The 26,873-nt window shown below is 42.0% G+C and overlaps 3 protein-coding genes across 3 annotated transcripts; 1 reads left to right on the top strand and 2 right to left on the bottom strand.

Moving 5' to 3' along the window:
• The first annotated feature begins 6,804 nt into the window (after window positions 1-6,804).
• LOC112562681 lies at window positions 6,805-9,740 on the top strand. The gene is made up of 3 exons (XM_025236081.1): window positions 6,805-7,102; window positions 7,589-7,796; window positions 8,616-9,740. The coding sequence occupies exons 1-3, from the start codon at window positions 7,094-7,096 to the stop codon at window positions 8,891-8,893; spliced, it is 495 nt and encodes a 164-aa protein (XP_025091866.1). The 5' UTR covers window positions 6,805-7,093; the 3' UTR covers window positions 8,894-9,740.
• A 7,197-nt stretch (window positions 9,741-16,937) lies between these two features.
• Window positions 16,938-20,853, bottom strand: LOC112562661. Its single transcript, XM_025236053.1, has 4 exons — window positions 20,691-20,853; window positions 19,001-19,239; window positions 18,614-18,833; window positions 16,938-18,445 (listed from the first exon to the last, which is right to left on the bottom strand). Exons 1-4 carry the CDS (start codon window positions 20,691-20,693, stop codon window positions 18,338-18,340), a joined length of 570 nt encoding a protein of 189 aa, XP_025091838.1. The 5' UTR covers window positions 20,694-20,853; the 3' UTR covers window positions 16,938-18,337.
• Window positions 20,854-24,349: 3,496 nt separating this feature from the next.
• LOC112562747 lies at window positions 24,350-26,543 on the bottom strand. The gene is made up of 4 exons (XM_025236210.1): window positions 26,371-26,543; window positions 25,448-25,719; window positions 24,904-25,138; window positions 24,350-24,784 (listed from the first exon to the last, which is right to left on the bottom strand). The coding sequence occupies exons 1-4, from the start codon at window positions 26,395-26,397 to the stop codon at window positions 24,692-24,694; spliced, it is 627 nt and encodes a 208-aa protein (XP_025091995.1). The 5' UTR covers window positions 26,398-26,543; the 3' UTR covers window positions 24,350-24,691.
• Window positions 26,544-26,873: the final 330 nt, after the last annotated feature.

The following is a 26,873-nucleotide window of genomic DNA, read 5'->3' as shown; positions in this document are numbered from 1 at the left end:
CAGCAATTTCTTTATTTCATGCAGGTGCACACATGATCAAGAGAGAATGGGTGTGTGTCAATAACTTTATAATTGCGAGAGGTTTCTATTGTAATGTTTCTATCGACATGCCAAAGAGTAAAATGCGAGCGTTTGTTATTACAGATAATACAGTTTTGAAAACAACTTTAACAGCAAAATATCTGTCATATCGGACGACATGATCGAACCACACCAGTTTTTGATGGTGGCAAGCAGAGACTGCCGGGACCCACCAAGAAGGTGACTAGTCATTGGTACAGTGGAACCTCGGTTAACGAACTTAATCCGTTCTGGAAAGCTGTTCGTTATCCAAAATGTTCGTTATCCGAAACAATTTTTTCCATAAGAAATAAAGGAAATAGATTTAATTGGTTCCCAGCCCCTGTTGACTCGCTAATATTTGAAAGTTACAGGCTATATAGGTATTTGTTTTAATGAGAACAGTTATAATACAATATAAATGGAGTTAAACATAAAAACATTAACGAAAGCATTTAAACAGAAAACTTGCCGTTTTGACGGCGTGGTTGGAAGCAGGTGTGGGGAGAAAGGGGTGGAATTACTGCTTGGATTCCCCCTCCATGAGCACGTGACATTATAAAGTCGGGGGTGACTTCCCTTTTCTGTAGCTTTGAGGTTAAAGGAAAAAACTTGTCCAATATGACTAGCTGTTCCTTCTGCCTTTTTTGTAAAACTCTTCGGTAATACGACATCACATATCCGACAGACGCATGCCATCTTCATACTTTGAAATCATTTCCTTTTACAATTCATTTGTTGGCCGCTTCCTTGCCATTACCTCACTACTATTAATTGCTCTTAATCTTCTTTGGAGCCATTATTGAGGATTATCTTACTAAAATAAAGCACAACAATCACTAAATAAGAAGGATGCGCATAGATAAGGAACGACTGATCGTAACTGTGTCTCGAGCGCGAATGATGACACGCTGGTCGGTCACGTGTGGTTCACGTGGCTGTTCGTTATCCGAAATTTTGTTCGCTATCCGAGACAAACTTTTAACGAAATTTTTGTTCGTTAACCGAAATATTCGCTATCCGAGGCGTTCGCTAACCGAGGTTCCACTGTATTTGGTTCTCTGTAGGAGATCCGAAGGAGTCTCCTGAAGCACTTTGCGTCTATATGTTCCGATTCCGTGGGCAAAGTCCACGTCTGGCAGCCGTTCAGCATAATGGGCACAGGAGACTTGTAAAGCCTGGATGTGGTGAGGAAGCTGACACTTCTGCTGTCCCAAATCTTGTTCAGCTTGTCCATGCCGCTGCTGTTGCCGTCATCCTGAGACGAACGTCCGCCGCGCAGCTACCGTCTTTTGAGATGACCGCACTCAGGATTTGAAGCACTACACTTCCTCCAGCTGTATGCCTTTCATTTAGATTCCCGCTTTAAATATTACTAAATCCAACGGTGATGACCATGACCTTGCTCTTCTCCGTGCTGATCTCCATGCTGTACGCGCTTTCACTGGCGGCGAGCTTATTGGTGAGGGTCTGTAACTCGCTGTTGCTGTCTGCCATCAGATTGATGTTGTCGGCAAAACGGAGGTTATCGAACGGCCTTCCTCCGATGGACACCGAAGTGTGATGGTCTTGGAGTGTAGCGCGTATGATTTTCTCCAGGTGGATGCTAAACAGCACTGGGGACAGGAAATCTCTGGCGCACACCCACCGTCCAGGGAAAGAGCTTCCACCCCTTCTCCATCCCCGTGGTCAAGAGCAGTGAGCTCATGGAGCCGTCCTAAAGCGCCTTGGTGGGTCTTCGAGGCCTTCCACGTTTAATATCCGCAGCAACATTACTTTATAGCCCCTCCTGCCATACTCTATCGACAGCCTTCTTGAAGTCAATATGGTTATGGTAGAGTAGAGATCCTTACCTTGCTGCAGGTGCTTTCCGATTAGGACTAGACCGTTGAAATTTGTTCAACAGTGCTCCGGCCAGCCCGAAATCCAGCCTGCTCGCATGCACCTAAAAAATAGCATTGAAATTTGCAGGGTTGTCCATGGGACATATTTTTCTATCCCGTCCCATCCTATCCCATGGCAATTTATGCCTGTCCCATCCCGTCCCATCCCATGGGACGTTTCCCATGGGATCCCTATGGTAATAACATCCCTATGGACAACACTGCTGGTACGGCCAAAACAGTTTTCGCACTTGCTTTTAGCAGTGGAAATCTATGTTCATTTTTCCAATAATTTACTTACGCAACTGCAAATTTCAGCGTAAATTTATTTTACAATATCAAGTATCGACTACCATGGGAAATACAAATGTGTGTTGTCCCATCCCATCCCATCCCATGGGACGTTTCCCATGGGATTCCCATTCCTATGGACAACACTGGAAATTTGTTTCCTGAAAGAACAATTCAAGCTGTATTTGAAACCAAAAAAGACTGTAATGAATTAGTTGCACGTTGCATACACTTGTGAACGAAGGTTTTAGCAGTCTCGGAAGTTTTCGACACATTCGTGAACACTGAAGTTTGTTGCCATCTATGTGACATTCGTTGGCGAGCGTGATCGCGTTCAGATACAATGTAGATCGCTGGCGAGGGTCTAAGCAGGGCAACGGTACAACACGTACTTGGCGCCAGTCTCACTGCACCGCCACCGACAGGCAATCGTTGTGTGCACATGTAAGCGAGACACTTGGGGACTTGGACCACTTAATGCGAATACATGATAAACGTCACTTGTCACCCAAAACTTAGCGCTGGCCTTCCAGCTCTTTAGTATGGGGATGGTAGATAACATCCTTTATATATAAAACATATGATGCTTAACTGTATAATGAACACTGAGTCTGTTAATATACAGGGGCAGTCGATATTTTGCAAGGCCAGAACGAAGACTGATACATTAATGTTTAAAGCCACTAAAGGACAGTTAAGGAAGGGGGAGAAGCGTGAGAGATGGGCAACTGGAGAGGAAGCGATATGAAAAAAGTGGGGAAAACGCATAAAGGAAAATAATTAGTTCTTCCCTCTTCTGTTCACAAACTGCACAGATTCCCCATTGAAAAAAAGTATAAATTCTATCAGGAGTGTTATTTTTTCCAAAGACTGGATATTATTTCCAGAAATCAGCATTAATTCCCCCTTTCAGGTTTTGAGACATGCTTACTAAAAGCAGTCTAACTCATGATATCAACGGCTCTCCCCTGATTTACTAATTAACATGTAATTACAGGTCACTCATGGGCTGTATCCTTTTCAACATAAGAGAAGTCCCTTTAAAATAATCAAACCAACAATTTCTGAACCTAAAAAATCCTCTTACCACTGCCATACAGATGTCTCACCAATCCGCAGTAAAAGTGATGTTACTGAATTCTACAACTTGTTATCCCTAAATATTTCAATAAATTCTGACTGAAATTTTCCTACTGAGGGAGTTCATAGCGAGACAACGCATTGCACGTCCACCCAGGGCTATGAGGACAACCCCTGATGTCAACTAGTTCTTACGTGTGCTGCTGTCAATCAGCAGAAATAAAAGGAGAGCCGAGTAATACCGTCAATATTTTAAAATTATTATTTATTTCTTATCATTCAGAGACTTTTTAATTTACCTGGCTACTTTTCAGAAGCAGGGTATCAATATGAGTAGTTGGAGTCTAGTGTTTGCAATCAAAACTATCCTAAGCTTTCTTTTATCCTTTTCTTTCATTTCTTTCCATTTTTTTCTTTCTTTCTTCAAGGGAAGTTTTTTTTTTTTCTTCAAAGGAATCTCCAAACCATCAATTTGTACTTTTGAGTTATTGAGAATAAATTACCACATTGTTATTTTAAAAAATAAATTGCCCCAAAATCGTTTTGGAAAATGACATGCTGGTCTCATAATTGCATAGTTTCCTACAGAGAAGAAATCAGCTTAAGGATGGGAACTGTCATGTTGCTGTGTATCAGGGCACATGTATTCAGACCACGATTTCTGCCTGTAAATTCCTTCTTGGTGTCCGGGTAAGTGTAGCCACTTCACGCTCGCCCGGAGAACAACCTGTGGTACGAACATTACTCACGCGCGTGGGTTAATTTATCCCACGTCATTGGTAATTTGCTCAGACTTCATTAACACACAATCTGTACACGGACGGACATAGCTGGGATATTAGTTCGTGATCTGTAGACTTCATGGAAACGTCTGGATTCTTGTGCCGAACGACACATTGTTCTCAAGCCAGTTGCTTACTTGTTTGTTTGTCTGAGACAGCTGATAGGAGCTGTAGTAAATGCGCTCTAACCTAAAATATAGTGATTGTTTAAAAATAGAATGACAGGTGTAAAAGTAGGTATCCTGTTGAGCAATCACTTCCAACACCTACAGAGAATCCATTTCGACATTGTATTTTGTCTATTCCGTGATCTCAGTGTCAGTCGTGTCTGAAAAGTTTGTCGGTTATGAGCAAAGTGTTTATAAACACATACATATCTTGCTTCGGAGATGTGAGGTACCGGCTGTGGTACGCCTGTTTGCAGAGGGCGTCCGGAGTAACCCTGTATCGGAAACATTTGAAGCATCCTGAAATTCTAAATACTTTAACCATGTGCTTAATCTCAAATTTTTAAAAAAAAGCCTGGTGGCCGTGAAAGTAAGTGGCTCAACGTGTTCAGGGCACGGCTTCATGTAATACCATCTTTAATTTCCCTGATAAAGCAGCCCTCATTTCTGGGTAACAGCTGCTTGGTAGACTTGATGGGAGCCATGAGCTGGAGTAGGCCTCGAACCGGCAACTTTTTTCCCCACAGATACAAGCACTAACCACCAATTTATATCCTCCAAATAGATATAATAAATAGATCAACTGATTTTAAACTTCTGCTGTGTCTTTACATTGTTGTGTAGTATTTTTGACAGCATCGTCATTAATGTTCCCCTCATTTTTTCCGTATATTTTGAGCCGCCTTGTCATCGTTGGAAGGTAGTTTTTGTCTGTGTGGTGCGAAGTTTGAACAATGATCAAAACACAGTTATCAAGATTTAAAATAACATTTACAACTCAACTTTGTTTACTTGCTGCTGAAACTGACATACTGATGATGACAGGATGAGTTGGATTGTGATGGGATGATGGGGTGGGGTGGGGTTTAGGGGAGATACATCACGACACTGAATATATGTCCGTCTATGACATCCGTTGCTCACTGCAGACTTCAGTATTACCCGTTACTCATACATTCTCATATTTTCCCACTTCAGTAACACAACTTTTCAAGCAAGGGTAGAAGGCGGGTCACGAAGTGCACCCTATTTGCTTGCGCCACCCGGTAATGTACCTCGCTTCCCTCCCTCGTCCGTTTTTAGTTTCAAGGAAGTTTTCTTTTCTCTAGTCTTGCTTGAAATCAACTTTGCTTCTATTCAAGGCGCTTAACCGGGTGGAATTAGTAACCAAATAAATGCAATTACTAATACGGAAGTGGATCAGATTTATAGGTGCACTGTGCAGTTAGAAATAGATATCGTTCATGTTATCAGTCATTCTTTGGACGACGATGTTGTGTGTTATGTCGCGTGCGTCCCTGTATGTGTGTTTTGTAAAGTGCCACGGGACTGTCCATAGGACAGGGATATGGAACTGTATAAAGTCACTGAATGATGATGATGATTGATGGATTGATGGATTGATTAAATGAATGATTGAATGATGATGATGATGATGATGGATGGATGGATGGATTGATGGATGGATGGATGGATTGATGATGATGAATGATGATGATGATGATGATGATGATGATGATGATTGATTGATTGATTAAATGAATGATTGAATGATGATTGATGATGATGATGGGTTTTAAGTTCAGAGGATGCACAAACTTATGCCACATATAGGATCACACACACACACACGCACTCACACACGCACGCATCTTGTTTACAAGATGACGAAAAAATTAACCAGGAAGAATGGGAAGATCATAAAATGAAAAAGAAGCATATCCTCGATGCTTAGGAAGCTTCGAGGGTGGAGAGAAGGATAATTAATGTATGTTTACAAGGTTTGTCTCACTGTGTGTCAGCCGTGCAGGTGGCGCAGTGTGTCGTGGAGAGCGGGTGGCAAGGAACGAGGACGATTGTGAAATGTGAACCACGACAGACACTCCCACAACCACGAAGCTGACTTTCGCGTATTTGCGTTGGTGTATCCGCCTGAGAGAGCGGTAGCCTGAGGCAACCTGATGATAAAAATAACAAAGATACAGAAAAACGTGTGTCAGCAGATACAGGTAGTCTCAGGTGACAAGGTAATATCAAGGTAACAATCGGCTCCGGTGAGGAAGACACCACCAAATTCTGCAGATGGGGGAGGAAAAAAAAAAAGAAAATGAAGAAATTAAATTGGGTATTTAGTTTTATATCAAGGCTATGTTTTAAATATTTTCTTTGCTTGGAAAAACACAAAATACACCCACAACGAAAGAAAAACAGAGGGCCAGTTAAAAAAAAAAAAAAACTGAATTGAAATGAAGGAAGAATTAAGGAAAGAAGGATGTTTTTCGATTGTGGACAACTCCATTTGTAGAAATAAACCTTTCAAGCACAGACAATGCGAAATTTCACAATCTTGTGAAGTATTAAAAACTCTATTATTAATTAGCAAATCCAAATAGGGAATAACTGTGCTTTTTAAAGCTTTAGTTGTAAACATTCTCATCCTCCTAACCAAGAAAAATCTGTCTTCAAAATTCCTTGATCGTCAACTTTCCTGATGAGACAGTCCTTTTGCGGACGGAAATTTTTGGTAGGACGTGGTAAGTTTGCTGAGTAGAATTACTCACCACTGACTATAATTTTTAAATATAGGATTTTTATTTTCACGAAGAACGGTCTAATAAACAGGGTACATTCCCTTTGTTAAAATTATACTTGTACGTAAAAAGAAAGAAATCCCCGTTAAACATTATTTAAATGAAAACATCGCTGAACACCTCTAAGTTGTTCAGCCTCAGCCTTTGGAGCAAGTCTGTGTAAACACATTTCAGAGGAACTTAGAGGTTTCAAGTCCCGTACCTTGACAGGGTCTCCACCGGGTGTTTATTTGCAAAAAATGATGGAAGTAAGTAGAAATTGAGAGGGTTTTTTTTTTTTTACAAACATTATTTTTGTGAATTTAGCAATTACAACAGCACTTCTTATGAAAGAATAAAAAAAATCAACGATGTCAGATCGTGTCTATGCAATAATGTCTAATGCTGCTAGGCGTTTGTCTATGATTATTATAATAATCTTTTACGCCGCTGTTTGTGTATTTAGTAAATCACTTAGACTACTGGCTGTTTGTCTAGTTTTTTTATTTGTCTTTGTGAATTTTACTTTTTTTCTCCTTTTCTGTTATTAACACTTTCTTCCACTGTTTCATTCATTTATTCATTTCTCGTTTTTTCCTGTCATGCGATAGAACTATTTTATTTCAATTATAAACCACACACACACACACACAAACAAACAAACAAACAAACAAACAAACACACACACGTCCTCTACTTCCTCGAGGCCTACCCCGCTTCCACCCCTGCACCCAGTTTATCGACTTTGTCGTCAGATTGGTCTGTTGATGATACTGATGTCGGGGGCAGTGGCTGTCGCTGACCTGTTGGATGCGGACGAGACCTTCTACCTGGACTCCAACCTGAGGAAGGCCTCCAGGAATGGAGTTCTGGCCAACAGGACCGTCCGTGGTGGGGAACGAAGCTCCGTCTTCTCCGGCCTCAGCTACTGCCCCTCCAGTGTGTATGGGCCACGAAAACAAGGTGACTGTCTAAACATCATCTCGCATTTCTTCTTTACTTTCATTTCTTTTTCTTATCGTTCTCTCTCTCTTTCTTCTCTTCACTATTTTTCCTTCTCTTTTTAATCTCTATATCTCTTTTTTTTATTTCATCATTTTTTTTATTCTCTTTCTTTTTTCTCGTCCTTTCTTCTCTTCTCCTGTTCTTTTTTCATGAAGCATATCGTATGTCTCTGTAAGTCCAGACTAGGAGAATTAATAGACGACAAAGAAGAAACAGTATACAGATACAGACATAAATATTTCTACAATATTTCTACAATATCGTGTTAGGTTACTACCGACAAGCTTTACAGATTTGTTTCCTTGTCAGAGAAAGAAAGATCAGTACTAAAAATAAAAGAGGAAGGAGATTAAAAACAGAACCTTGCATGTTTTGACGAAGTGACTGACTATACCCGAATAGCTGACCATGCAGTAAAACAACCGGGGTAGTAACTAAACCCGAACTTGATTAGTTCCTTACGTGATGCGGAAATGGAAAAGTGAGAAGAGATATTGCCACTGAAACCCATTTATTTAAAAAAAAAAATCATACAAAGACATTTATGCTACCCACTTTCCTTTTTCTTCTTCTTCCTCTTAGAGCTTGAGGCATAGTCATTTCATACTTGCGTTCGGTTTTCGAAGTTTGATTTTTGTAGCTACCATTAGTAGCAGCATTGCAACTAGAAAAATAGTCACGATCACGATATGACTGCCACTAACCCTGGTATTTTTTTTTTTTCAATCAAACCTCGCCATACTACAGGCACCACCTTTCCTGATGTTTTGTGTGCAGAGAGCATCATGGACGCACTCCCACGGACATCCTCGTGCCCCTGGCAGTGGACGCTGAACTACGACAGTGACAGACAGCCGTCCACCCTCCTGACCGCTACCTGTTCTTGTCACGATTGCCAGAACACTGCCTCAGGTTTCACCTGTTCGCCGGTCTTCTACTACCGGAGGGTGAAGTACATCGGGTCCAAGCAGAAGTACGGGGAAAAACTCTTTCCCATCAGTGTCGGGTGCACGTGCAACCGTTATTCTGTCCTCGGCAGTGGCTCCGCTCCGTAACAGTTAAAGCGCTGGGAGAGGCAGAAACAACATCCCGAGAAGTTGAACAATCCTCTGGGAAAACTTAAGCCACGACTTGAACTCGACAAGAACTGAAATAAGTCGAAAAATTTAATTGTTTGGAAAAATTTGCTATCTTCGTGCTTAGAGCCCTGCTAAATAATTAAATAATGTCTGCATGGTGTTCAGTCTCTTCCGGTGTGGTTGACTTTGCTCCGCGCTTGTGTCACGCACCAGCACCGGAGTATTTAATGATTGGGAAAGATGCAAGGGTATTTTATAAACCAACAAATGAAAAATGAATAAAGGAAAGGGGGGAATTTAAGAGACAAATTTAAACTCCTTCTTTATATTGAGAAGACGTTTTTCCGTTAAATACAAATTTCGTTTTGTGGTAGGAGGTATCTGCGCATGCGTGCTCTAAAGGCTTCTGTGGTTTTCTTCCTATTCTCCTCCCCTTCCCCCACAACCAGCTTCCTTCAGAACATGTATATTTTATTCTGCTCTTTTCCTTTTTGTTTGAATCCACCCTTTCATAACCCAGTCCCGCGGACTTGAAGCCGCTGGTTCCTGTAGGACAAAGATGTCTCAGTGTAGACCACATTGGTCACTGACAGCAGATCACCATCTCCATTTATTAACTTCTCGTTTATTATTTTTAAGTTTGTGGCTCGACTACTTCTTAGTCTGAAATAAATTTAGATTTTTTTGGACGTTCTTTATGAGCTTCATTTGCATAATCTCTCAACATTTCACTTCCTGATAGCGATTATTTTTAGTGGGGTGGGCGTGAGGGAGTACTTGCTCAACGCTGTGACTGCTTTTATTTCATGTCAGGTTTGCTAAGGTTTTCTCTTTACGATGTCATCTGTTCCTGTACATGAATAAATAATCAAAATTTGTAACATTGTGTGGTTTGTAATTTTTCTTTTGTTTGTTTACATAAAGATTTTTTTTTCAATTTGGAGCGTTTTGTGTACCTGTGTTCATGTGTTAACAACACAGGTGTGAACAGAACTGACATACTGTGTGAAAAAAATTCCTGCATGAAGTGAGGGGTCATGCGAACAGGCAGGCAGGCAGGCGGGTGGACGGACGGACGGACCAATGGGCGGGCGGGCAGCCGGGCAGGCAGGCAGAAAAAAGAAGAGAAAAAAGAAAGATGGATGCGTGCGGTGAAAACGCTATGCACATACACGTGCACATGCATTCGCATTTGTCGGGGAACTCGTACATACATAGATACATATGAAGTCTTTAAATTTTTGCATGATAGATAGGCAGGTAGATAGACAGATAGACTGAGAAGTTGAAAGTTGTAACTTCTGTTGTTCTCGGATGTTCACGCAATAAAATTAAGACATGAACCTAAAGCTGCAGACTTGGGTGGGGGTGCGATTGGAAGAAAACTCTACTTCCATCTACTGCAGTGAAGCCAGTCCATTGCCCATCGCCCCCCCCCCCCCCCCCATCGCCCCTCATCGCCCTAGCGCCGTCTCTGGCACAAAGTACATCGCAGGATTAACAATCAGCTATTTTACTCATTTATTTATTATTTTGAATGCAACTCGTGTCGTAAGCAACTTTATCAGCCACAGGTCAGGTCAGGTCAATCCCATGCCCGGTCCGGGCGTAGGGGGGACCGTCTGGCAGCAGCAACAGACAGAATTTTCCACCCGGTCCTGTCTTGAGCAGATGAGAGCAGGTCTGGCATCTCACGTTCGGTCCATTCTTTGATGTTGGTGACCCAGCTTTTCCTCGGACGACCACGACGACGGCTCCCTTCGAGGGTTCCTTGTAGGATCGTCTTGGACAGGGTGTTGTGGCGGGTGACGTGACCGAACCAGGCGAGCTTGCGCCGCTTCACTGTTGCCAGAAGGGGCTCATGTGGGCCCACGATGGAGGTTACGGTGCTCCGTACGTATGCGTTGGTCTTGTGTTCGCGGTACGAGATGCGGAGCAGCTTTCTCAGGCACTTGTTCTCAAAGGCCTGGAGCTTCTTTTCCGTTGCGGCAAGCAGCGTCCAAGTCTCGCAGCCGTAGAGAAGGATGGACACTACGAGGGACTTGTACAGCCTGTGCTTGGTACTGAAGCTGATTGAGTTGCTTCGCCAGATCCTCTCCAGCCTGGACATTGCGGATGTTGCCATACCAATCCTGATACGGATCTCTGCTGTACAGCAACCATCTCTAGTCAGGGTGGCACCCAAGTACTTGAAGCTGTTGACCTCCTCCAGTTTCTGGCCGTTCATGACGATGTTGCTGCTGTTGTCGGTGGTGGAAATAATCATTACTTTGCTTTTTTCTGAGCTTATTTCCATGCCATAGGCCCCGCTCGCCTGGAGAGTCTGTCCGTCAAATCCTGAAGTTCGTTGTTACTGCCTGCCATGAGGTCAATGTCATCTGCAAAGCGTAGGTTGCACAGGGGTCTGCCACCAATGGAGATTGAGGTAAGGTGGTTGTGGAGGGTTTCTTGCATGATTTTTTCAAGGAAGATGTTAAAAAGGATGGAGAGAGTAGGCACCCTTGACGGACCCGATCGTCATCGCGAAGAACTCGCCTAGCTGGTTGTTGAGAAGCACCGCGCTGGAGGCGTTCTTGTAGAGTGCTGCTACCATCTGGATCAGTCCCTCCTCTATGTTGAATGATCTCATGACCTGCCAGAGTCCATCGTGCCAGACACGATCAAAAGCTTTTTTGAAATCGATGAAGTTATGGTATAGTTCACGATGATGCTCCAGGTGTTTTTCTATCATAACACGGCAGTTAAAGATCTGTTCTACCGTGCTTCTTCCAGCCCTGAAGCCAGCCTGTTCTTCTGCCAGCAGTTCCTCTGCAATAGGTTTTAAGCGGTTGAGGATGATTCTGAGCATGACTTTGCTTGGGTGACTTATCAGACTGATGGTTCTGTAGTTCTGGCACTGCTTCAGGTTCCCTTTCTTAGGGAGTGGGATGATGATAGACTGAGCCCATTCTTCTGGCCATTTCTTCTCTTCCCATATCTTTTGACACAGTGTGGTGAAGGCCTTGGTTGTTGCGTCTCCTCCATGCTTCAGCAGCTCAGCGGGTACGTTGTCCACACCAGGTGACTTTCCTCCCTTCAGACTGTGCATAGCTTCTCTCACCTCATCAGTGAGGACTGGCAGGTCTTCAGTCTCTCTTGTCCCAGTCTGGTGATGCTGGAGAATGCTGGTGTCTGGTTCGATCTTGTAGTTGTACAAGTCTTGGCAGTATTCAGTCCAACGGCTCAGTACAGCAGCTTTCTCCGTAAGGAGCTGTCCGGTGCTGTCTTCGATGACTGTGGCTGGTCGCTGCTGAGTCTTGGTGAGGGCCTTCAATGTTTCATATGCCTTCTTGCTGTCTCCGCTTGCCATGCCTATTTCCACGCTGCAACACTGGTCTTCGATCCAATCTTCTTTTGCCTCCTTCATCCTTGTTCTGATCTTCTGGTTGACAAGTCTGTACTTGTCTGCTGTCGTCGGGTCTCGACCTCTCTCTTTCTTCAAGGCTCTCCTTACGTCGCAAAGATCAAGGATGTCGTCTGTTACCCAGGGTTGTTTGCGCTTCCTCTGCTTCCCCAGCACTTCGTCTGCAGTAGAGAGTAGCACTTCTTTGATACTTCCAGCAAGGGCGTCTATGTCGCAGTCTATAGTAGCCAGGGCTACTATAGCCACAGCGAATCAGCCACAGCGATTGCTAAAAAACAAAAAAAATTGTGTGTGTGTGTGTGTAGGGGCAGGGTATGTGTGTGTGTGTGGGTGTGAGTGTTTTGATGCTGAATGGGATTTTCTTTCGGCACGGATGAATGTTTGCAACACAGTGAGCGATGTTACCAGAATTAGAAACTCACCTAACCTAATGACGTCATGATGTCACAGGTGTATTTCTCTCACATTACTATCGTCACACACACACACACGTTCTTACACACACACGCTCACACACACACGCTCTCTCTCTCACACACACACACACGCGCGCGCTCTCTCTCTCACACACACATACGCTCACACACACACATGCTCACACACATACACGCTCACACACACACACAGGCTCACACACACATACACGCTCACACACACATACACGCTCACACACACACACACGCGCGCTCTCTCTCTCCTCACACACACACACACACACACACGCTCACACACACACACACGCTCACACACACACATACACGCTCACACACACACACACACACACACACACACACACACACACACACACACACACACACACACACACACACACTATATTTGGGTCTCGACTCGCTCAATGGCAAATCCACTACAAAGGAAGTATATCAGTCTCTTTCCCACGATCGTAACCGCCCCCTCAGTTTACCTGTCACGTCCAGCCGCAGATTATTTTCATCTTGTTTTTGTGTGAAACGGTCTCAGATGACGTCCAAGGAAAATCATGATCGTGAGATTAAAGTTTGTACTTTCTTTTAATTACATAATAATAATTAATGTAAAGGCTATTTCGACCATTCATGAATTAAGTGATTACCTCAACCGACCAACCAAAAAAAATCCTTAAGAAAATAAACTTCAGAAAACTAACAATGGAGGATGGTGGTGTGCGATTAAAAAGCAAAGAGCAAACAGCTCTTACATCATATAATGTTCTGTGTGTCTAAGCACTAGTCAGAGTAGGAATGTTTTAACTAATCTTAATGACTTTATTATTAACTTCATTCTCCTCATGACCTCGACCTGCTTTGTGTGCTAAGCTTTCACGGTTGAGAGACAGTCACGTGACCTGAGAGACCCACAGAGGGGCAAATGGCAGGCACAAAGCAAAAAGGATAAAGGGGTGCGTGAAAAAAATTGTTTAAATCCTAGAAATAGGAATAAATCTCTGAGTACAATATCACTATACTTTATCTATACTTGACAATTAAAAAAACCATTAAAATTATATTTTCATAACAGCAAATCTGTCCGAAAATAGGAACCGTGTTGCACTAAAACGGTGAAAAGAGAATATTAGCAACTTTTTACACAGAAAATTAAAGGTCTACGAACGACTGCATAAATCTAAAAGTAATGTCTGATTTTTCACCTGTCTTCTTGTAACAACATTGTGTGTCAACAGATGCTACAGTGGACAGTGAACAGTGATCAGTTTTTCAAGGCCATTGAATTACGGCTTTGACGAAAATGTCAACATCTCAAACATTGTCTCGAGAATCCAGATTAATGGTTCAGGCTCTTTCTAATCTGTTGCATTTGTTCTTTCTCTTGCTCGTTTTCGTCTAAATATCCGTCTGTCTCTTTTTTTTTTCTTTGATTATCTCTCTGTTAATAAATTCATTTGTAGATTTACTTAGTTCGTTCCTTTGTATATCCTTCTTTAATCCTTTCTTTCTATCAGTTTGGATTCCCCATCCCTTTTTCTGCGTTTCCATGATAAGTGATGTACCCGACTTACTGACACGTAATCGCTCAACGCCTGAACAGTAAAATCAAACTTGTGAAATGCAGGTAAGTCTTGTAAACAATTTTCCCCTTTTTGTCAACAACGGTCAGAGCGCGAAGGAGACTTTCCGCAAAGTGTACCAAGGGAGATAACGTCACAGGGGAGGATTGCGAGATTGTAGAACTTGGCAGGTGTCTTTCTTGAGAGAGATATATATATATATTTATTAATTTTCGTTCCGCTTTGGACTGTTGGTGTGAGGAATGTGTGCAATGCGAGGCAGGTAGTGTGTCCGTGACCGCCGTGTTTCTGTTTACATATAAACAAAATCTCATTAACACTGACAACACATTTCATTTATCCACAAACTTGTATTAATATACATGTCCGTGATTTATCACGTGACCCCGTACGTCAACGCAGCCTGCAGCAATTATTTCTGTCTGAGGATTTTCACGACTGATGCGTCTCTCCGTTTTCCCGCAGTAACCTTCGTGTTCTTCTACACTTCACAAGTCTTTTTAAGTGTTTTCATGTTCTCAGATTACAGAAGATTCCTTGTTCGTGTTTTTTTTTTTTAATAATCGAGATATACTTGGGTGGTTCGGAAAAGCACATTTTATTTTATGCTTCGCAGCTTTACAGTTGTTGATTTATTTTATTCACCGTTTGCTAAGATCCATCTGACTAAATCACAGTAATGCATAATAATGCATGTCCTGTTTTCATGATGTAAACTTTCAGCCAGAAGAACAAGACTAAATACAAAAAACAACAATAACAACACACACACATTTTATTGACTTAAAGTCATTCCACCAATTGTCATTTATACAAGGTGAGCCATCCTCTCACTCATCCACTCATCTAATCACCTACGCATTCATATCCATTTCATCCCTATCCCACATACTTACATTCTGTATTACACGCGATGTCCACTCTCCAATACCGACAATGTGATTCAAAACACACCTGACATGCATAGCAACATCAGCACATAATATTTATTATGGACAGGGGCTAGCAATCATGCTTCACAATATAGAGGTTCGGTTGTCGCCCTTCTTAAAACATTTGTGGACAAATCATTCTAGTTGTCTCGTTCTTCTTGTATTTCCTCGTGACACTACCTAAACAAGATACTGTTGTTCATTGCGTGGGTCGACATGTGTAAGATACTCTGGAGGAAAGGCTACCTATCTGGGAGAACAGAAAAGAACATGAGCTTCGACCTCTAAAATTTATGCAGAAAGGACATTTGTTTGTATCCGGTACAAAACAATTTTTGTGCTTATTTACATCACTATGTCATAAACAGAAGCGTATTAGAACATTCATGAAGTCTTTTTACTTTTTCATAATCAAAATACAACATTGGCATGAGAGTGGATTTATGAGCGGAAACTTCCGATGTGCCTCGTGTTCGCAACCCATGTTTGCTGAGTGACATCTATCAAAGTTTGAAAATAGAAACATTTTATGATTTTCTACTCATTGGTTTGACCATACCTGATTAAAACTCATAGATTCTAAGGCTATTCTCACTCCCTTTTTTTTTACCCATTTTATTTTGCCTTGTGATTCAAGATTAAATAATTGATACGCTTGCTTGGGCATATGCTTCATAGACAATTTTGTCAGTCGGAGCCAGAATTTGATATTTTATATAACGGCTGACCATGACTACAAATTATTAAAGTTCTCCATGTATCATATATAATGTTTTATGGATTCGTATACTTCTGACACAGTTAAAGATGTATGTTTGCGACATTTCGCTATCACCATGGAAGAGATACACAACTATATATTTTATATATATGACAATATAGACCACAAGCAACATGTGGTACATACACTGCATTTGTTTTGTCAGAGTATGATTAAGCTGGTAGGAAGCTTGTTTAGGTAATCAAAGGGTTGGCAATATGTGTTGTAGGAGTCCCACTTTGACCTTGTACACACTGGAGTCCGTTCTTTGGAGACTCGAGGGAAGGTTGTTCCAAAGAACACTGACAGAATATTTCAGGCTCTTCCTGAACAGGTCAACCCTTGGTATGGGAATATTGAGATTAAGAGACCCTCTTATTATGTTGATAGGGAAGATAGTAGAAGTCTGAGGCCTCACCCAAGCTCCAGTGGCTGAGTCCCACCGGGTGGAAGTGAACTCAATGGTCGACAGGATACAGGCTGTACAGAACAATTACCGAGTGAGGACTTAACGTGTTTAATTATCGAGAGGAAAGAAGTTTTCTGTGTTATAGTTTCGCTTGTGGGTAGGATATGTTGGGACCAAGACAAATTGTTGTCAATAGTAACACCTAGAATTTTACAGCTTTGAACTTCTGATACTTGCTGGGTAGGTAGATGGATTTGAGGAAATGGGGCTGCGAGCTTCTGTTTCTTCTGTCGTGTTGATATGACCATAAATTCTGTTTTGAGAGTGTCGAGTGTCATATGGTTTCATTCCATCCAGGACTGAAGCTCATCAGCACTTTGTTGTAGGAGAGCAGCCAGTGGCTCAGTTTGTTTGTGGCATGCATGTATTATTGTGTGGAGAGAGAGGAAATCACACATGAGGAAAAAAATCATCCAACAGGTTAGAGTTAATGAAAATAACGATGAAAGAAGTCCGACGAGTGATGATTTAAAAGCAGAAAAAGTCGAAGGCTATGATCAAATGAGGGATGATTACTACACGGTTACCTCTTTATACAACTTACAACAAACACAGAAATAGTGGCAGTCGGCACATTTTATTCTTGAAAATATATATTCCCAACAAAGGTGATCATCACTGCTGGCAAGAAATAATTCAATATGATCAATATGCGGAGATTGTTTTACTGAACTTGATTGTTCCAGGTCGGCATAAATGTGTGATATGTACAGCATCATTTGGGAAAACAAAAATAAACAATAACAAAAAATGCATCAAGTTTACAATCCACAAGACCATCTCTAAATCGTCTGACCATTATTTATACAATGACTAGGAATGTTAAAAATAAGCAATAATATTTGAACCAAGAAATCTGAACTAAAAAACAAAAGATTTATTGATTGTTAGGGGTGAAGTGATAATTCAACTTGCAGACATTACACCGATAATTTTAATATTAAAAAATTAAATTAAATCAAGATATAAGAAATAAACGCAAAGCATTCACGATACCAACAAACACTCTTCAGATAAGAATTTTTAAGGAAACAATTTTAAGCTAAAACTCCTGAGAACTAATATAAATCTGTACTATATGAGCAGATATTATTTCACATGTTTTAAATTATGTCACAGAAAAGTACAAATGATGACAGAACCGTTTGTACTCATGCCACCTCACTGTTTCATTTCCCTTCACATCAGTCTCACACGCGGACTTGTAAAGCCACCCATACACGCTCGCGCACGCGCACATACACATGAACTTTGTTACAAATGTTAGACAAGTGTTGTAAGGAACAAATACGAAGGAAGGGCTGACATTTTAAAAAGAAGGGTCTTTAAATCCAATCCAATGGGCTTCATATATCCGAATAATAATAGTAACAAAACAGATATAAAATGCTTGATAGTTATCCATATTATCTAATTTATAACCAGCAAAAAGTATTTACAAGCAAAGCAGTATGAACTTATTCAAAGTTCTTAAAATCCAAACAGCACCAGTTCATCACATGAAAGTCATTAGGAAGTTCCATTACACACTTTACAACCATGGTACAGCAGTGGTCCCCGAGTCTCCGAGAGACCACGATCAGCTAGCAGAGACTAACAAGGAAGATGAAATTAATAATTGCCAAATGGCAAACCAAACATCAATATGATGCAACCACTGGGGACGTACCTGTGACATCACACAAATACTTACACCCTCGTTACCAGAGAGGTTATGGATAACACCTGGGCTAATTTAAAACCGAACCGGAAGGGTTCATCATTTTCTCCCTTTGCAGTCACGTAGTTTGCGCATGCTCCGTGGAGAATTTCGTTGGTTTATCTTTGTGGTTAGGACATTCTGTTGAACTCATTTTGACTGTGTGCTCTTGCAAGCTTTGCCCCTTCGATTGCCCCCATCACGTGTAACGAACAGCTGATCGATACCTGTTCATACACCTGCAAGACAGAAAGAGATATGTAAGATACCACTATAAAAATGCTTGCCCTAAGGTAAGTACACTCTCCAAAACTGAGATCATGGAACTATTTTTAGTTCTCTTATAAATAGTTCACACACCACCATCTTCCCACACACAGTAAGTAATCAAGACTGTTGTTGTTTACCGGTTCATAGCTGTACACTCCAGTTTCTCTATCACAGTTGCCTTTCCTCAAGACCTTGGTGTAGTAGTAGACAGGTCTGCAGGTGAAACCAGTCATAGAACCCCGCTCGCACCGCTTGCACCTGGCCTCCACAAGGGTGTCCGGGAAGCGGTCAGAGTCGTAGTTGAACACCCAGGTGACAGGGCATGGGTCCTGGTTCCTTCCATCAGAGCAGTTCTTCCTGTGGATCATACAGCGTGACCAGCGTTTAGTCCCAAGCCACCTTCTTAATAGAACTCGTGTGGGTGTGTGAGTGGGTGTGTGTGGGGAATCGTGCTTATGGCATACGTGAAAAATCTGAACATCTGAACCTCAAACATATCTGGGAAATGCAATCAGATGTCGTACCCCTCATCATAGAAAGTGCTCAGTCTGGCCCGGTAGCCATCGCTGGACGTGTTGTAGGTCCTGACGGTCTTAAGGAGTTGCGGGAACTGATAAAAACTCTCCGGGAGGCTGGAACCTCCCGACAGGTACTGTGCCAGCTCCTGGTTGGATGGCTGCCTGCAGCTACTGTGTCTGGCCTCCGTCAGCGCCGTCAGCAGCAGGACCACCAGTCCACACATCACACGGGGAGAATGCTTCATCTGAAATCAGTCAAAAAGGTGTAGACGCTGACAATGGAGGTCTGGTAGGGTATTGGGGGATTTTCATGACAGCTGTTATATCTATATTCACCTTGAAACAAATTGCTGATACTTTTGAAATGTTTTCAAGTATCAAAATTTACACAGAAATTAAAAATTAAATGTCCTGGCTGTTTTCGTTAAAGGCAAGGCAGACAAAATAATATGAAAGAGAAAGTGGGCAACGATAGAGGATGAGTGAGTAAAAGAGAGACGGGGAGCTGTAGATCGTGACGAGAGAGAGAGAAAGGGAAAGGAGGGAATAATTGGATATACTGTATAGCTCCGACATTCAGGCCATGTTACAAGGAATGATTTTAAACATTATGTGCAAATGTACCAGAACTTATCACAGATTAATGTAATCACTTAAATCCCACATAGTTGTAACAAAACTTTTAAGGTATTTCAGTAGCTTGAGTCACCATTTGTGCGTGTTTGCGTGTTGGCGAGTGTGTTTAGAGTCTAGAATTTCCACACATCACTGTGCGAAGCATCTAGGCACTTTCTTAATTAGCAATCAGGATTAATGACACTGGAGTAGGGTTGAGTAGCTACAGAAGCAGTGTCAGGAGACTATTTTTCACACGCATTCTGAAACACATACCTGCAACTACTGCTGCTTCTACCACTGGTAGAAAAACAGTCATATTAATTTGTTATATTTCTAAGCAGTAAAATATCCTCCAGTTCCATAGATAATTGAAAACATTATTTGGTTATTGATGGGGATTTATAACTGACAATATACTGCTGCGAATAGAGAAATAAAGTTATCTTGTTGGCCTTTGCAATGTCTCTAGGGAGTGTACTTCTAGTATACACTAACATTCCCCCATACTTCTACAGTCGGGACAAGAGGACCTGTGTTTGGCTCAGTGTCGGTAGAGGGGATGCATTCTGATTACTACCTACATGAACATATTATCGCACTTCGTAAACAGTCTCTTGACAATGTTGTTAATACAAAAATGCTTCTGTTTAGTCAAACGATACCGTGTGTTTCCCTTCCTTTCCTAGCCTGCTACCATTAATGAGCAAAATCAAGAACGATTTATAATGTGCATGTAGATATAAGCAAGTTTTTTCCTCCACAATAAAAAAATAATCACACTAAACACTTGATTAATTTAATGTATAAAATCTAGTGGCGATGTTTCGCATACCTGTGGGTTTTAATGAATTATTACTAGACTTATGTGTGTATATGGTATATTACTTGCTTCTATGGGTGTTGCGTGAGCTGGCGATAATACAAATTATGAAAGTCTGAAAGGTAGTCATAGAAACGATTAGGAAATAACAATTAAATGTAGACAAGAGAACAAAATGTGCAAAAAGAGAAAAATACAAGATGAAATATAAATCAGTTTCAAGAGTCTACATCCTATTAGAATGTTTCACAAACTTACCATGGATGCTCTTCAAACAGAGAAAGGCTTGGGCGTCTGAAATCTGCGAATGAAAACTGTTGACTTGCTGACTTCGATTCTCTTCTGTTGTCTCTTATCACCACTTCTTGACGGTGAGCGCGTTCTTGCTGGCTACCAACAGGTTTCGTCAAGTGACAGCTGCTATGACCCTGGACCCCCAACTGTCTGGGGCTTATATAGCAAGCAATCTGCTCCTCCCGACTGCAGTTAATTAGTAATAGGCTTTCCCGATTCAGCAATGTACATGTACGACTGTAATTGACTTTCCCACTCAAAGGGGTAGCTAGCCGGTAGCAGGGTGGCTCGCCACTGGTTAGCCGGGTGCCGGAACAGGGAGACGGAAGTGTTCGTGTGGGTGGTCGGTGGGTTTTCTTGTGTTCAATTTTAGCTCACAGGCTGTGGTAGCTACCTCGATTCGACATATTTCTTCTCTCTATCGGTAATGTCGAGGCTGAAATCGGAACGCAGGAAAAGACAGCCCTGGGTAGGTACGCCCGATGAGGCGCACCAACACAGATACATGCACACACATTCGTGCACGCATTTGTTTATGTCTGCATCCAACACACACACACACACACACACAGAGTCTTGTGTACTTCAGTTGACATTCCCACGATAAAAGTGTGTACACAAGTTTATGAGGATGACACACGCACGTACGCACACATATACACACACGTACACTCACACGCACGCACGCACACTTACAAATAAAATAAAAAGAGAGAGAGAGAGAGTTCAGTATCGTGTGCAGGTAAAAGTAAGCCACAAGAAAAATTCCATTCAATTTTTTTTTAATCTTAAGCCGCATGGGGCACCTTACATAGGGCAGGGAGGTTTAGGGTGGAGAAAAGGTTTGGGGTAGGGGTGGCAAAAAAAAAAGGCATCCAGTAAAATTGCTTTCATTGCCTCAATGCCGACAGCCAGCGTGTCACTAAATTAAGGAAAACCTATCCTCTTCCTTTAAACATATTTTTTCCAGTGTTATTGTGTTGTCCCCGTCCACTTCGCTTCCCATTGGCCTGTAAAACTTCTCACTTTACACTCCACTCCTCATTGGTCCGCCTCCTCCTCCCCCTTACCGTCTCCGCTCACCCCACCGTTACAGCTGTACACATCCGCACCCCTGGCCCTGTCATCCCGCCCCACCCGCTGTACGACTCGACCCCTGCAATGTCTCGTGCGACTTCGCGGGCAGCAACAGCGACGTCGTGCCACGTGGCAGACGTAACTACACCTGCACCAGGAAGGAGGAGACGCTCCGTGTGATGGCTGTAGTTCACTTTCTCTGACTCGCTCCTACCTTCTATCGTGCAGCTAAATGCCACTGATCAACAAAACAGGGGACGGGGACATAATTTCCTAGGTGTAATCACCAATTCTACCTGTGATTTCCATTCCTATATTAAGCATCGAGCTCTACAGCAGTTTACTTCAAGACACCAATGTCGGACCTTCCTGTGATTCTTGTTTACATATCCTGGGAGGTTATTTATTTTCCTTCCAGTCATAGTACAGCTTGTCAACAGAGTAGTTCTTTGCTGTGCTCCTCAAAGGTAATATAGGAAGAAGAGTAAACAGAAGTCTGGTTATTTTATTATAGTTTTAAGTCCCCAAAATAAGGTTTTATATTTGTTACATAGGGACCATCCCGTTTCAGCACTCCTCAATCATAGTTTGTTTATACGTGTCATCTTTTTCACTCTTTCCAACTAGTCACCCTGGACAGAAGGGGATTCCATTTTTTTTTTTTTTTGCGCCTATCTCTCTTGCAACCCGTTGATGTCTCCTCCACTGTCATTGAATAGTGTGACCTATGATGAGTCTATAGTGTACACAAATCAAGTGATTGTTTAGTTCATTAAAAAAACAATTAGATCATTAGGAAGTGTTTACTGTAAACCGATCACCCCTATCCTCATTTATTGCGGTGACACTGAACGTATTCCAAATCTGTTTGAATGACTGTGACTTTGTTGTTGTTGTTGTTGTTGTTGTTGTTGTTTTTACCCCAGATGACAGAAATAAGCTTCTGATCAATCAGTTTACAAAGGACAGATGAAGGGTCTTCTAGTTCTGGATGAGGATGGAGGGTGCAGGCGAGGGGACGGTGGGAGTGGAGTAGCATTTAGACCCTCGAGCAGGGAGCGGGAATCGATGTTGGCCTAAAACTGATGTTCGTACCCGTCATGCAGATGAACGAAGCACAAACTGTACAGAGAGTACGAGGATTGTAGGGTGTCGGTTTGAACCTACTCGGGCACGAAATGTCGAAGTTGCGAGGTCACCCGTAGGTCAGATGAAAGCTTCTCTGTTCTTTGACGATTACGGGTGCGGGAAGAGGAGGAGTTGATGATAATCTCGATAAAACAACTTCATGAAAAGTTTCACTTGTCGTCATCACTCGGCCTTCCTTAGTGCAAGCAGAATTTCACTTGTGACATTTTTCACTTACATCCCGAAAATGCCTTTTTCTCCTTTCGGGGGCATTTTTGGCAAGAAAATAGGAATTTTGGGTTAATTTTGGCAAGTAGAATTTTAAGTATTCTATCTCAACACCATCTCTCTGCCTCACCTCTATCCCTCTCTCTCTATGTTTTATAAAATAGACATTTTTTCCCTTGCGTTTACATATAAGATAAATGTCGGGTTGCTAGAGAGATATAGAAGGAAGATAAAATATAAGCGTAAAAAAAACCCTTTCATTATTTCCCCCCTACTTCCACCTTTATGTTTTTATGAGCAGTCGAAATCTTTCAAATGGAGGGGAATCGACATTGCTGAAGACCAGGAACGTTAAGGTCAAAGTTGAGTCAAATCGAAACGACACAAGATCAACAAGTTTTATAAGTCTCGTTTGTTGACCTTCCTGCTTCGGTCTCAGCCCCTGTTTGAAAGGTCAGAAGAAAGAGGTCTACCCAGCGTAGCAGCTTTCTCAGCCTCGCACATCCCACAACAAGAAGTTACCCCAACATCGGCCTGATGACGTCACAGAAACAAGTTCATTGACTACCTTGGGTGGCGGCTTGAACGGTATCTTGTGTGATAAACGGGTGGATGAAAGGAGGATAGTGGCTGTGTCGCTTAAGGGATTTTGTAGAATATGTTCGAAGACGCAAGATTCTGTCTGATGTTGGAATCAATAAACGTCAATTTTCTTTCTTTTGTGAATTTGTGAATCGATGGTAGGAGGATTGACAGGAAGCAGCAGACTGTCAATGTGAGGGCAAAACACTGTGAAGTGAGATAGCTAGTCAGAGATTATCTTGAAGATTAGATTAGACATATCAGAAAAAAATCTCGTGAAGACATCCTCTTTTCGTGGTAAATTACTGGCCAGTACTCACGAATCCTCCTTCCATGTTGTCATCGAAATTATTAGCAGCTGCAAGAATGTGCGTGCATATAAAAAAAAATTGCGTATATATCTGTGTGCATGTTCAAAAATATATATAAAATAGTCGAGCGCATAGTAACCAGCTTTATCTACAAGCATGCAGATGACATCCTCGTCCATTTTCTAATTACTGAATACACGAGATCATATAATTAATTATTTACTACAAAGTTTTCTTTATTACACAGCCGTGACTTATTATGATACATAACAAGAAATTTTACGACTGCTAATCATTACTGCAATAATAACATCTTTGCAGATTTATAAGTCTGTAAGCTGCCAATATGGCATACGACATATATATATATACCTATATGGTTAACCGTGCTTGCATTGCTTTATAAACAGACTAAATGCCGTCTTGTGTAACAAGGCAGTTGAATAGGAAGCATAAATCGATTTCCACAGCAGATCCGAACCAGGTTCCCGGTCACTCTACAGGCAGTAGAAACTCCGTATCTAATTCTTGATGGTGTTTGAGTCAACAGATGTTGTGGTCAGTCCCAGGCCAGTTAAAGCTGTCGTTTCCCACGAACACGTGGACAGACTACTGGCTATAGTACCATCGGATTCTCCATTATCCGCTGCGCTGAGCTCCCCTGCTGCCACCGTCAGCAAAGCGAAAGTCCACCCCTCTACAGGCGCACCCCACGGTGATCGGCTCCCACACCTGCAACAGACAACACTAAGTTATTGCAAGCACGTGGGGGCTCACACACACACATACACACACATAGGCGCACACTCAAAGCTCAAACTCAAAGACAGACGGACGAGAGGAGCAACTACCTGGGTATAGTTGTATTTCCCGCTTTGGTCACAGTGACTGCGCCGCAGGACCTTGACATGATAACGGATGGGTTTGCAGTCAGCCAGGGTTTTCCCCATGCAGCCCCCTTGGCACTTCTTGCACTGCGCTTCCACCAGAACCTTGGGGCGACGGTGGTCGTCTACATTGAAGACCCATCTCAACGGACAGGGATCGAAGCTGGGCACTGCTGAGAAATCACGAGAGCAGCTGTTCCTGTAAAACAAAGAAGAATCTGTCGGCTTAGGTATGAGTTCTTTATTCAAACTACTTGGCGTACCTCAGTGCAGGATAGTGATGGTACTGCACCGCAGCTAGTCAATAACACCAATCTGCTCTAGAGATATAGGACTATCCAGACCATTCTGAAAAAAGGAGTCAGAAACAATCACACACACGCACACTCACGACATATGTACTTAGAATCATAACTGAAAGGGATAGACATTTATTGAGATGAAAGAAGGAATAAAAATCGCTTGAACAAAGGAAGCAGATAGCTGAGTAGAAAGAGGAATAACATACCCGTCGTCATATATCACAGAGTGCTTGATTTTCACTTGACGAGAATTGTTGGTCTTAAATGTCTCCAGGGTGGTTGACGTGTTCAGCAAGACCGGCAACTGGAAGAATGACTCGTGAAGCTGGCCAGGGGAGTTAAGCATAGCGTGGAGGACACTATCCGGGGGATCCTCGCACGTGAGGCTGTTGTTACCGTCGTTGAGGATGGAAGCAACAGCTGACGTGGCAAAGATCAGGAGGTAGACGATGAGTACATGTGTTCTGGAGGGCAACTCCTGAAACGAAAGTAGTCGTTGTTATTAGCTCTAAGATTAAGGATTTATTTCCCTTTGGAACATCTGTATGTACCAAAACGCGTTTAGGCGAAAAGATTTGTTCTAGAGAATACTTCCATTCAAAAACAGACATCGAACATATTTGCTATGCATTGGAAGTACTGCTGAGGTGAACAATAAGTGGAGAAAGGGGGAACCTCCAAATTTATTTAGTTTTAATTTTGTAGAGACACAACTTATAACTCGAGTCCTATACTTAAAACAGGGAATGTTTCTTTGCTGAAGCCATCAACCTTTACTGGCTGAAGATCTCAAAGCTTTGCATCAGCGCGATATCTGTACAGAAAACTATAGTAGAATAAAAAAACTCATGTATTTATAAACATGATAAACTGAACTAATGATTTTGTTTTGTATTTAAAGCACAGTACAAAGTTTTAAGAATTTACAAGTGTTTTACACACGTGTTAACACCAGTGATGGGGAAGTTATTGTATATAGAAATATATGTGTGGCTACCAGGGCTAGCACTTAATACAGATAGTACAGACAGCAGCACAACATTCTTTAAAGTTGATCTAACCGTAGGGAACTCGGATAAACTTCAATACAAAATTTAATTAAAAACCATCTTGATATGCCTTGACTTACCGAGGTAGCAAAATGTTTAGATGTCATTGTGCCGATGTAGTTTAGTGACGAACTAGCAGCAAGCAGCGAGAAGTGACTGTCGTGGACGTCAAGCAGGGGTACACTGGGGTCAAAAGGTCACTGGCTGTAGATAAGCTTGGGTCTGGTCGTTGTGACTGCAAAAGCTCTGAAGCTGTATTTCGTCTCTGATGATGTCTGTGCTTCTACGTTCCCATTTTATAAGATCATCATCGGAATGACTTCCCTTTGTCTTCCTCATGTGCCGAGACTTTCCTTTTCTTCTAATGACCATAATAAAGCCTAAAACGATTTTTCACAACGCATGAATATAGGTGTATATTTGGAAGTTCCGAAAAAAGAACCGAGCTACTTTTTTTTTCTGTCCGTGTCAGTCCAAAAGAATCTTTCCGATGTTACCGTTCTTCCTTTTTCTGCAGTTCCTTCCTACCCTCGTACCAAATATGAATTTATATGTAGCATACTTGTTATATAGGGACCATTGA

Source organism: Pomacea canaliculata, linkage group LG4, assembly GCF_003073045.1.
Source record: "Pomacea canaliculata isolate SZHN2017 linkage group LG4, ASM307304v1, whole genome shotgun sequence".
NCBI lineage: Eukaryota > Metazoa > Mollusca > Gastropoda > Architaenioglossa > Ampullariidae > Pomacea > Pomacea canaliculata.
This window is presented reverse-complemented; position numbering and strand designations above follow the sequence as displayed.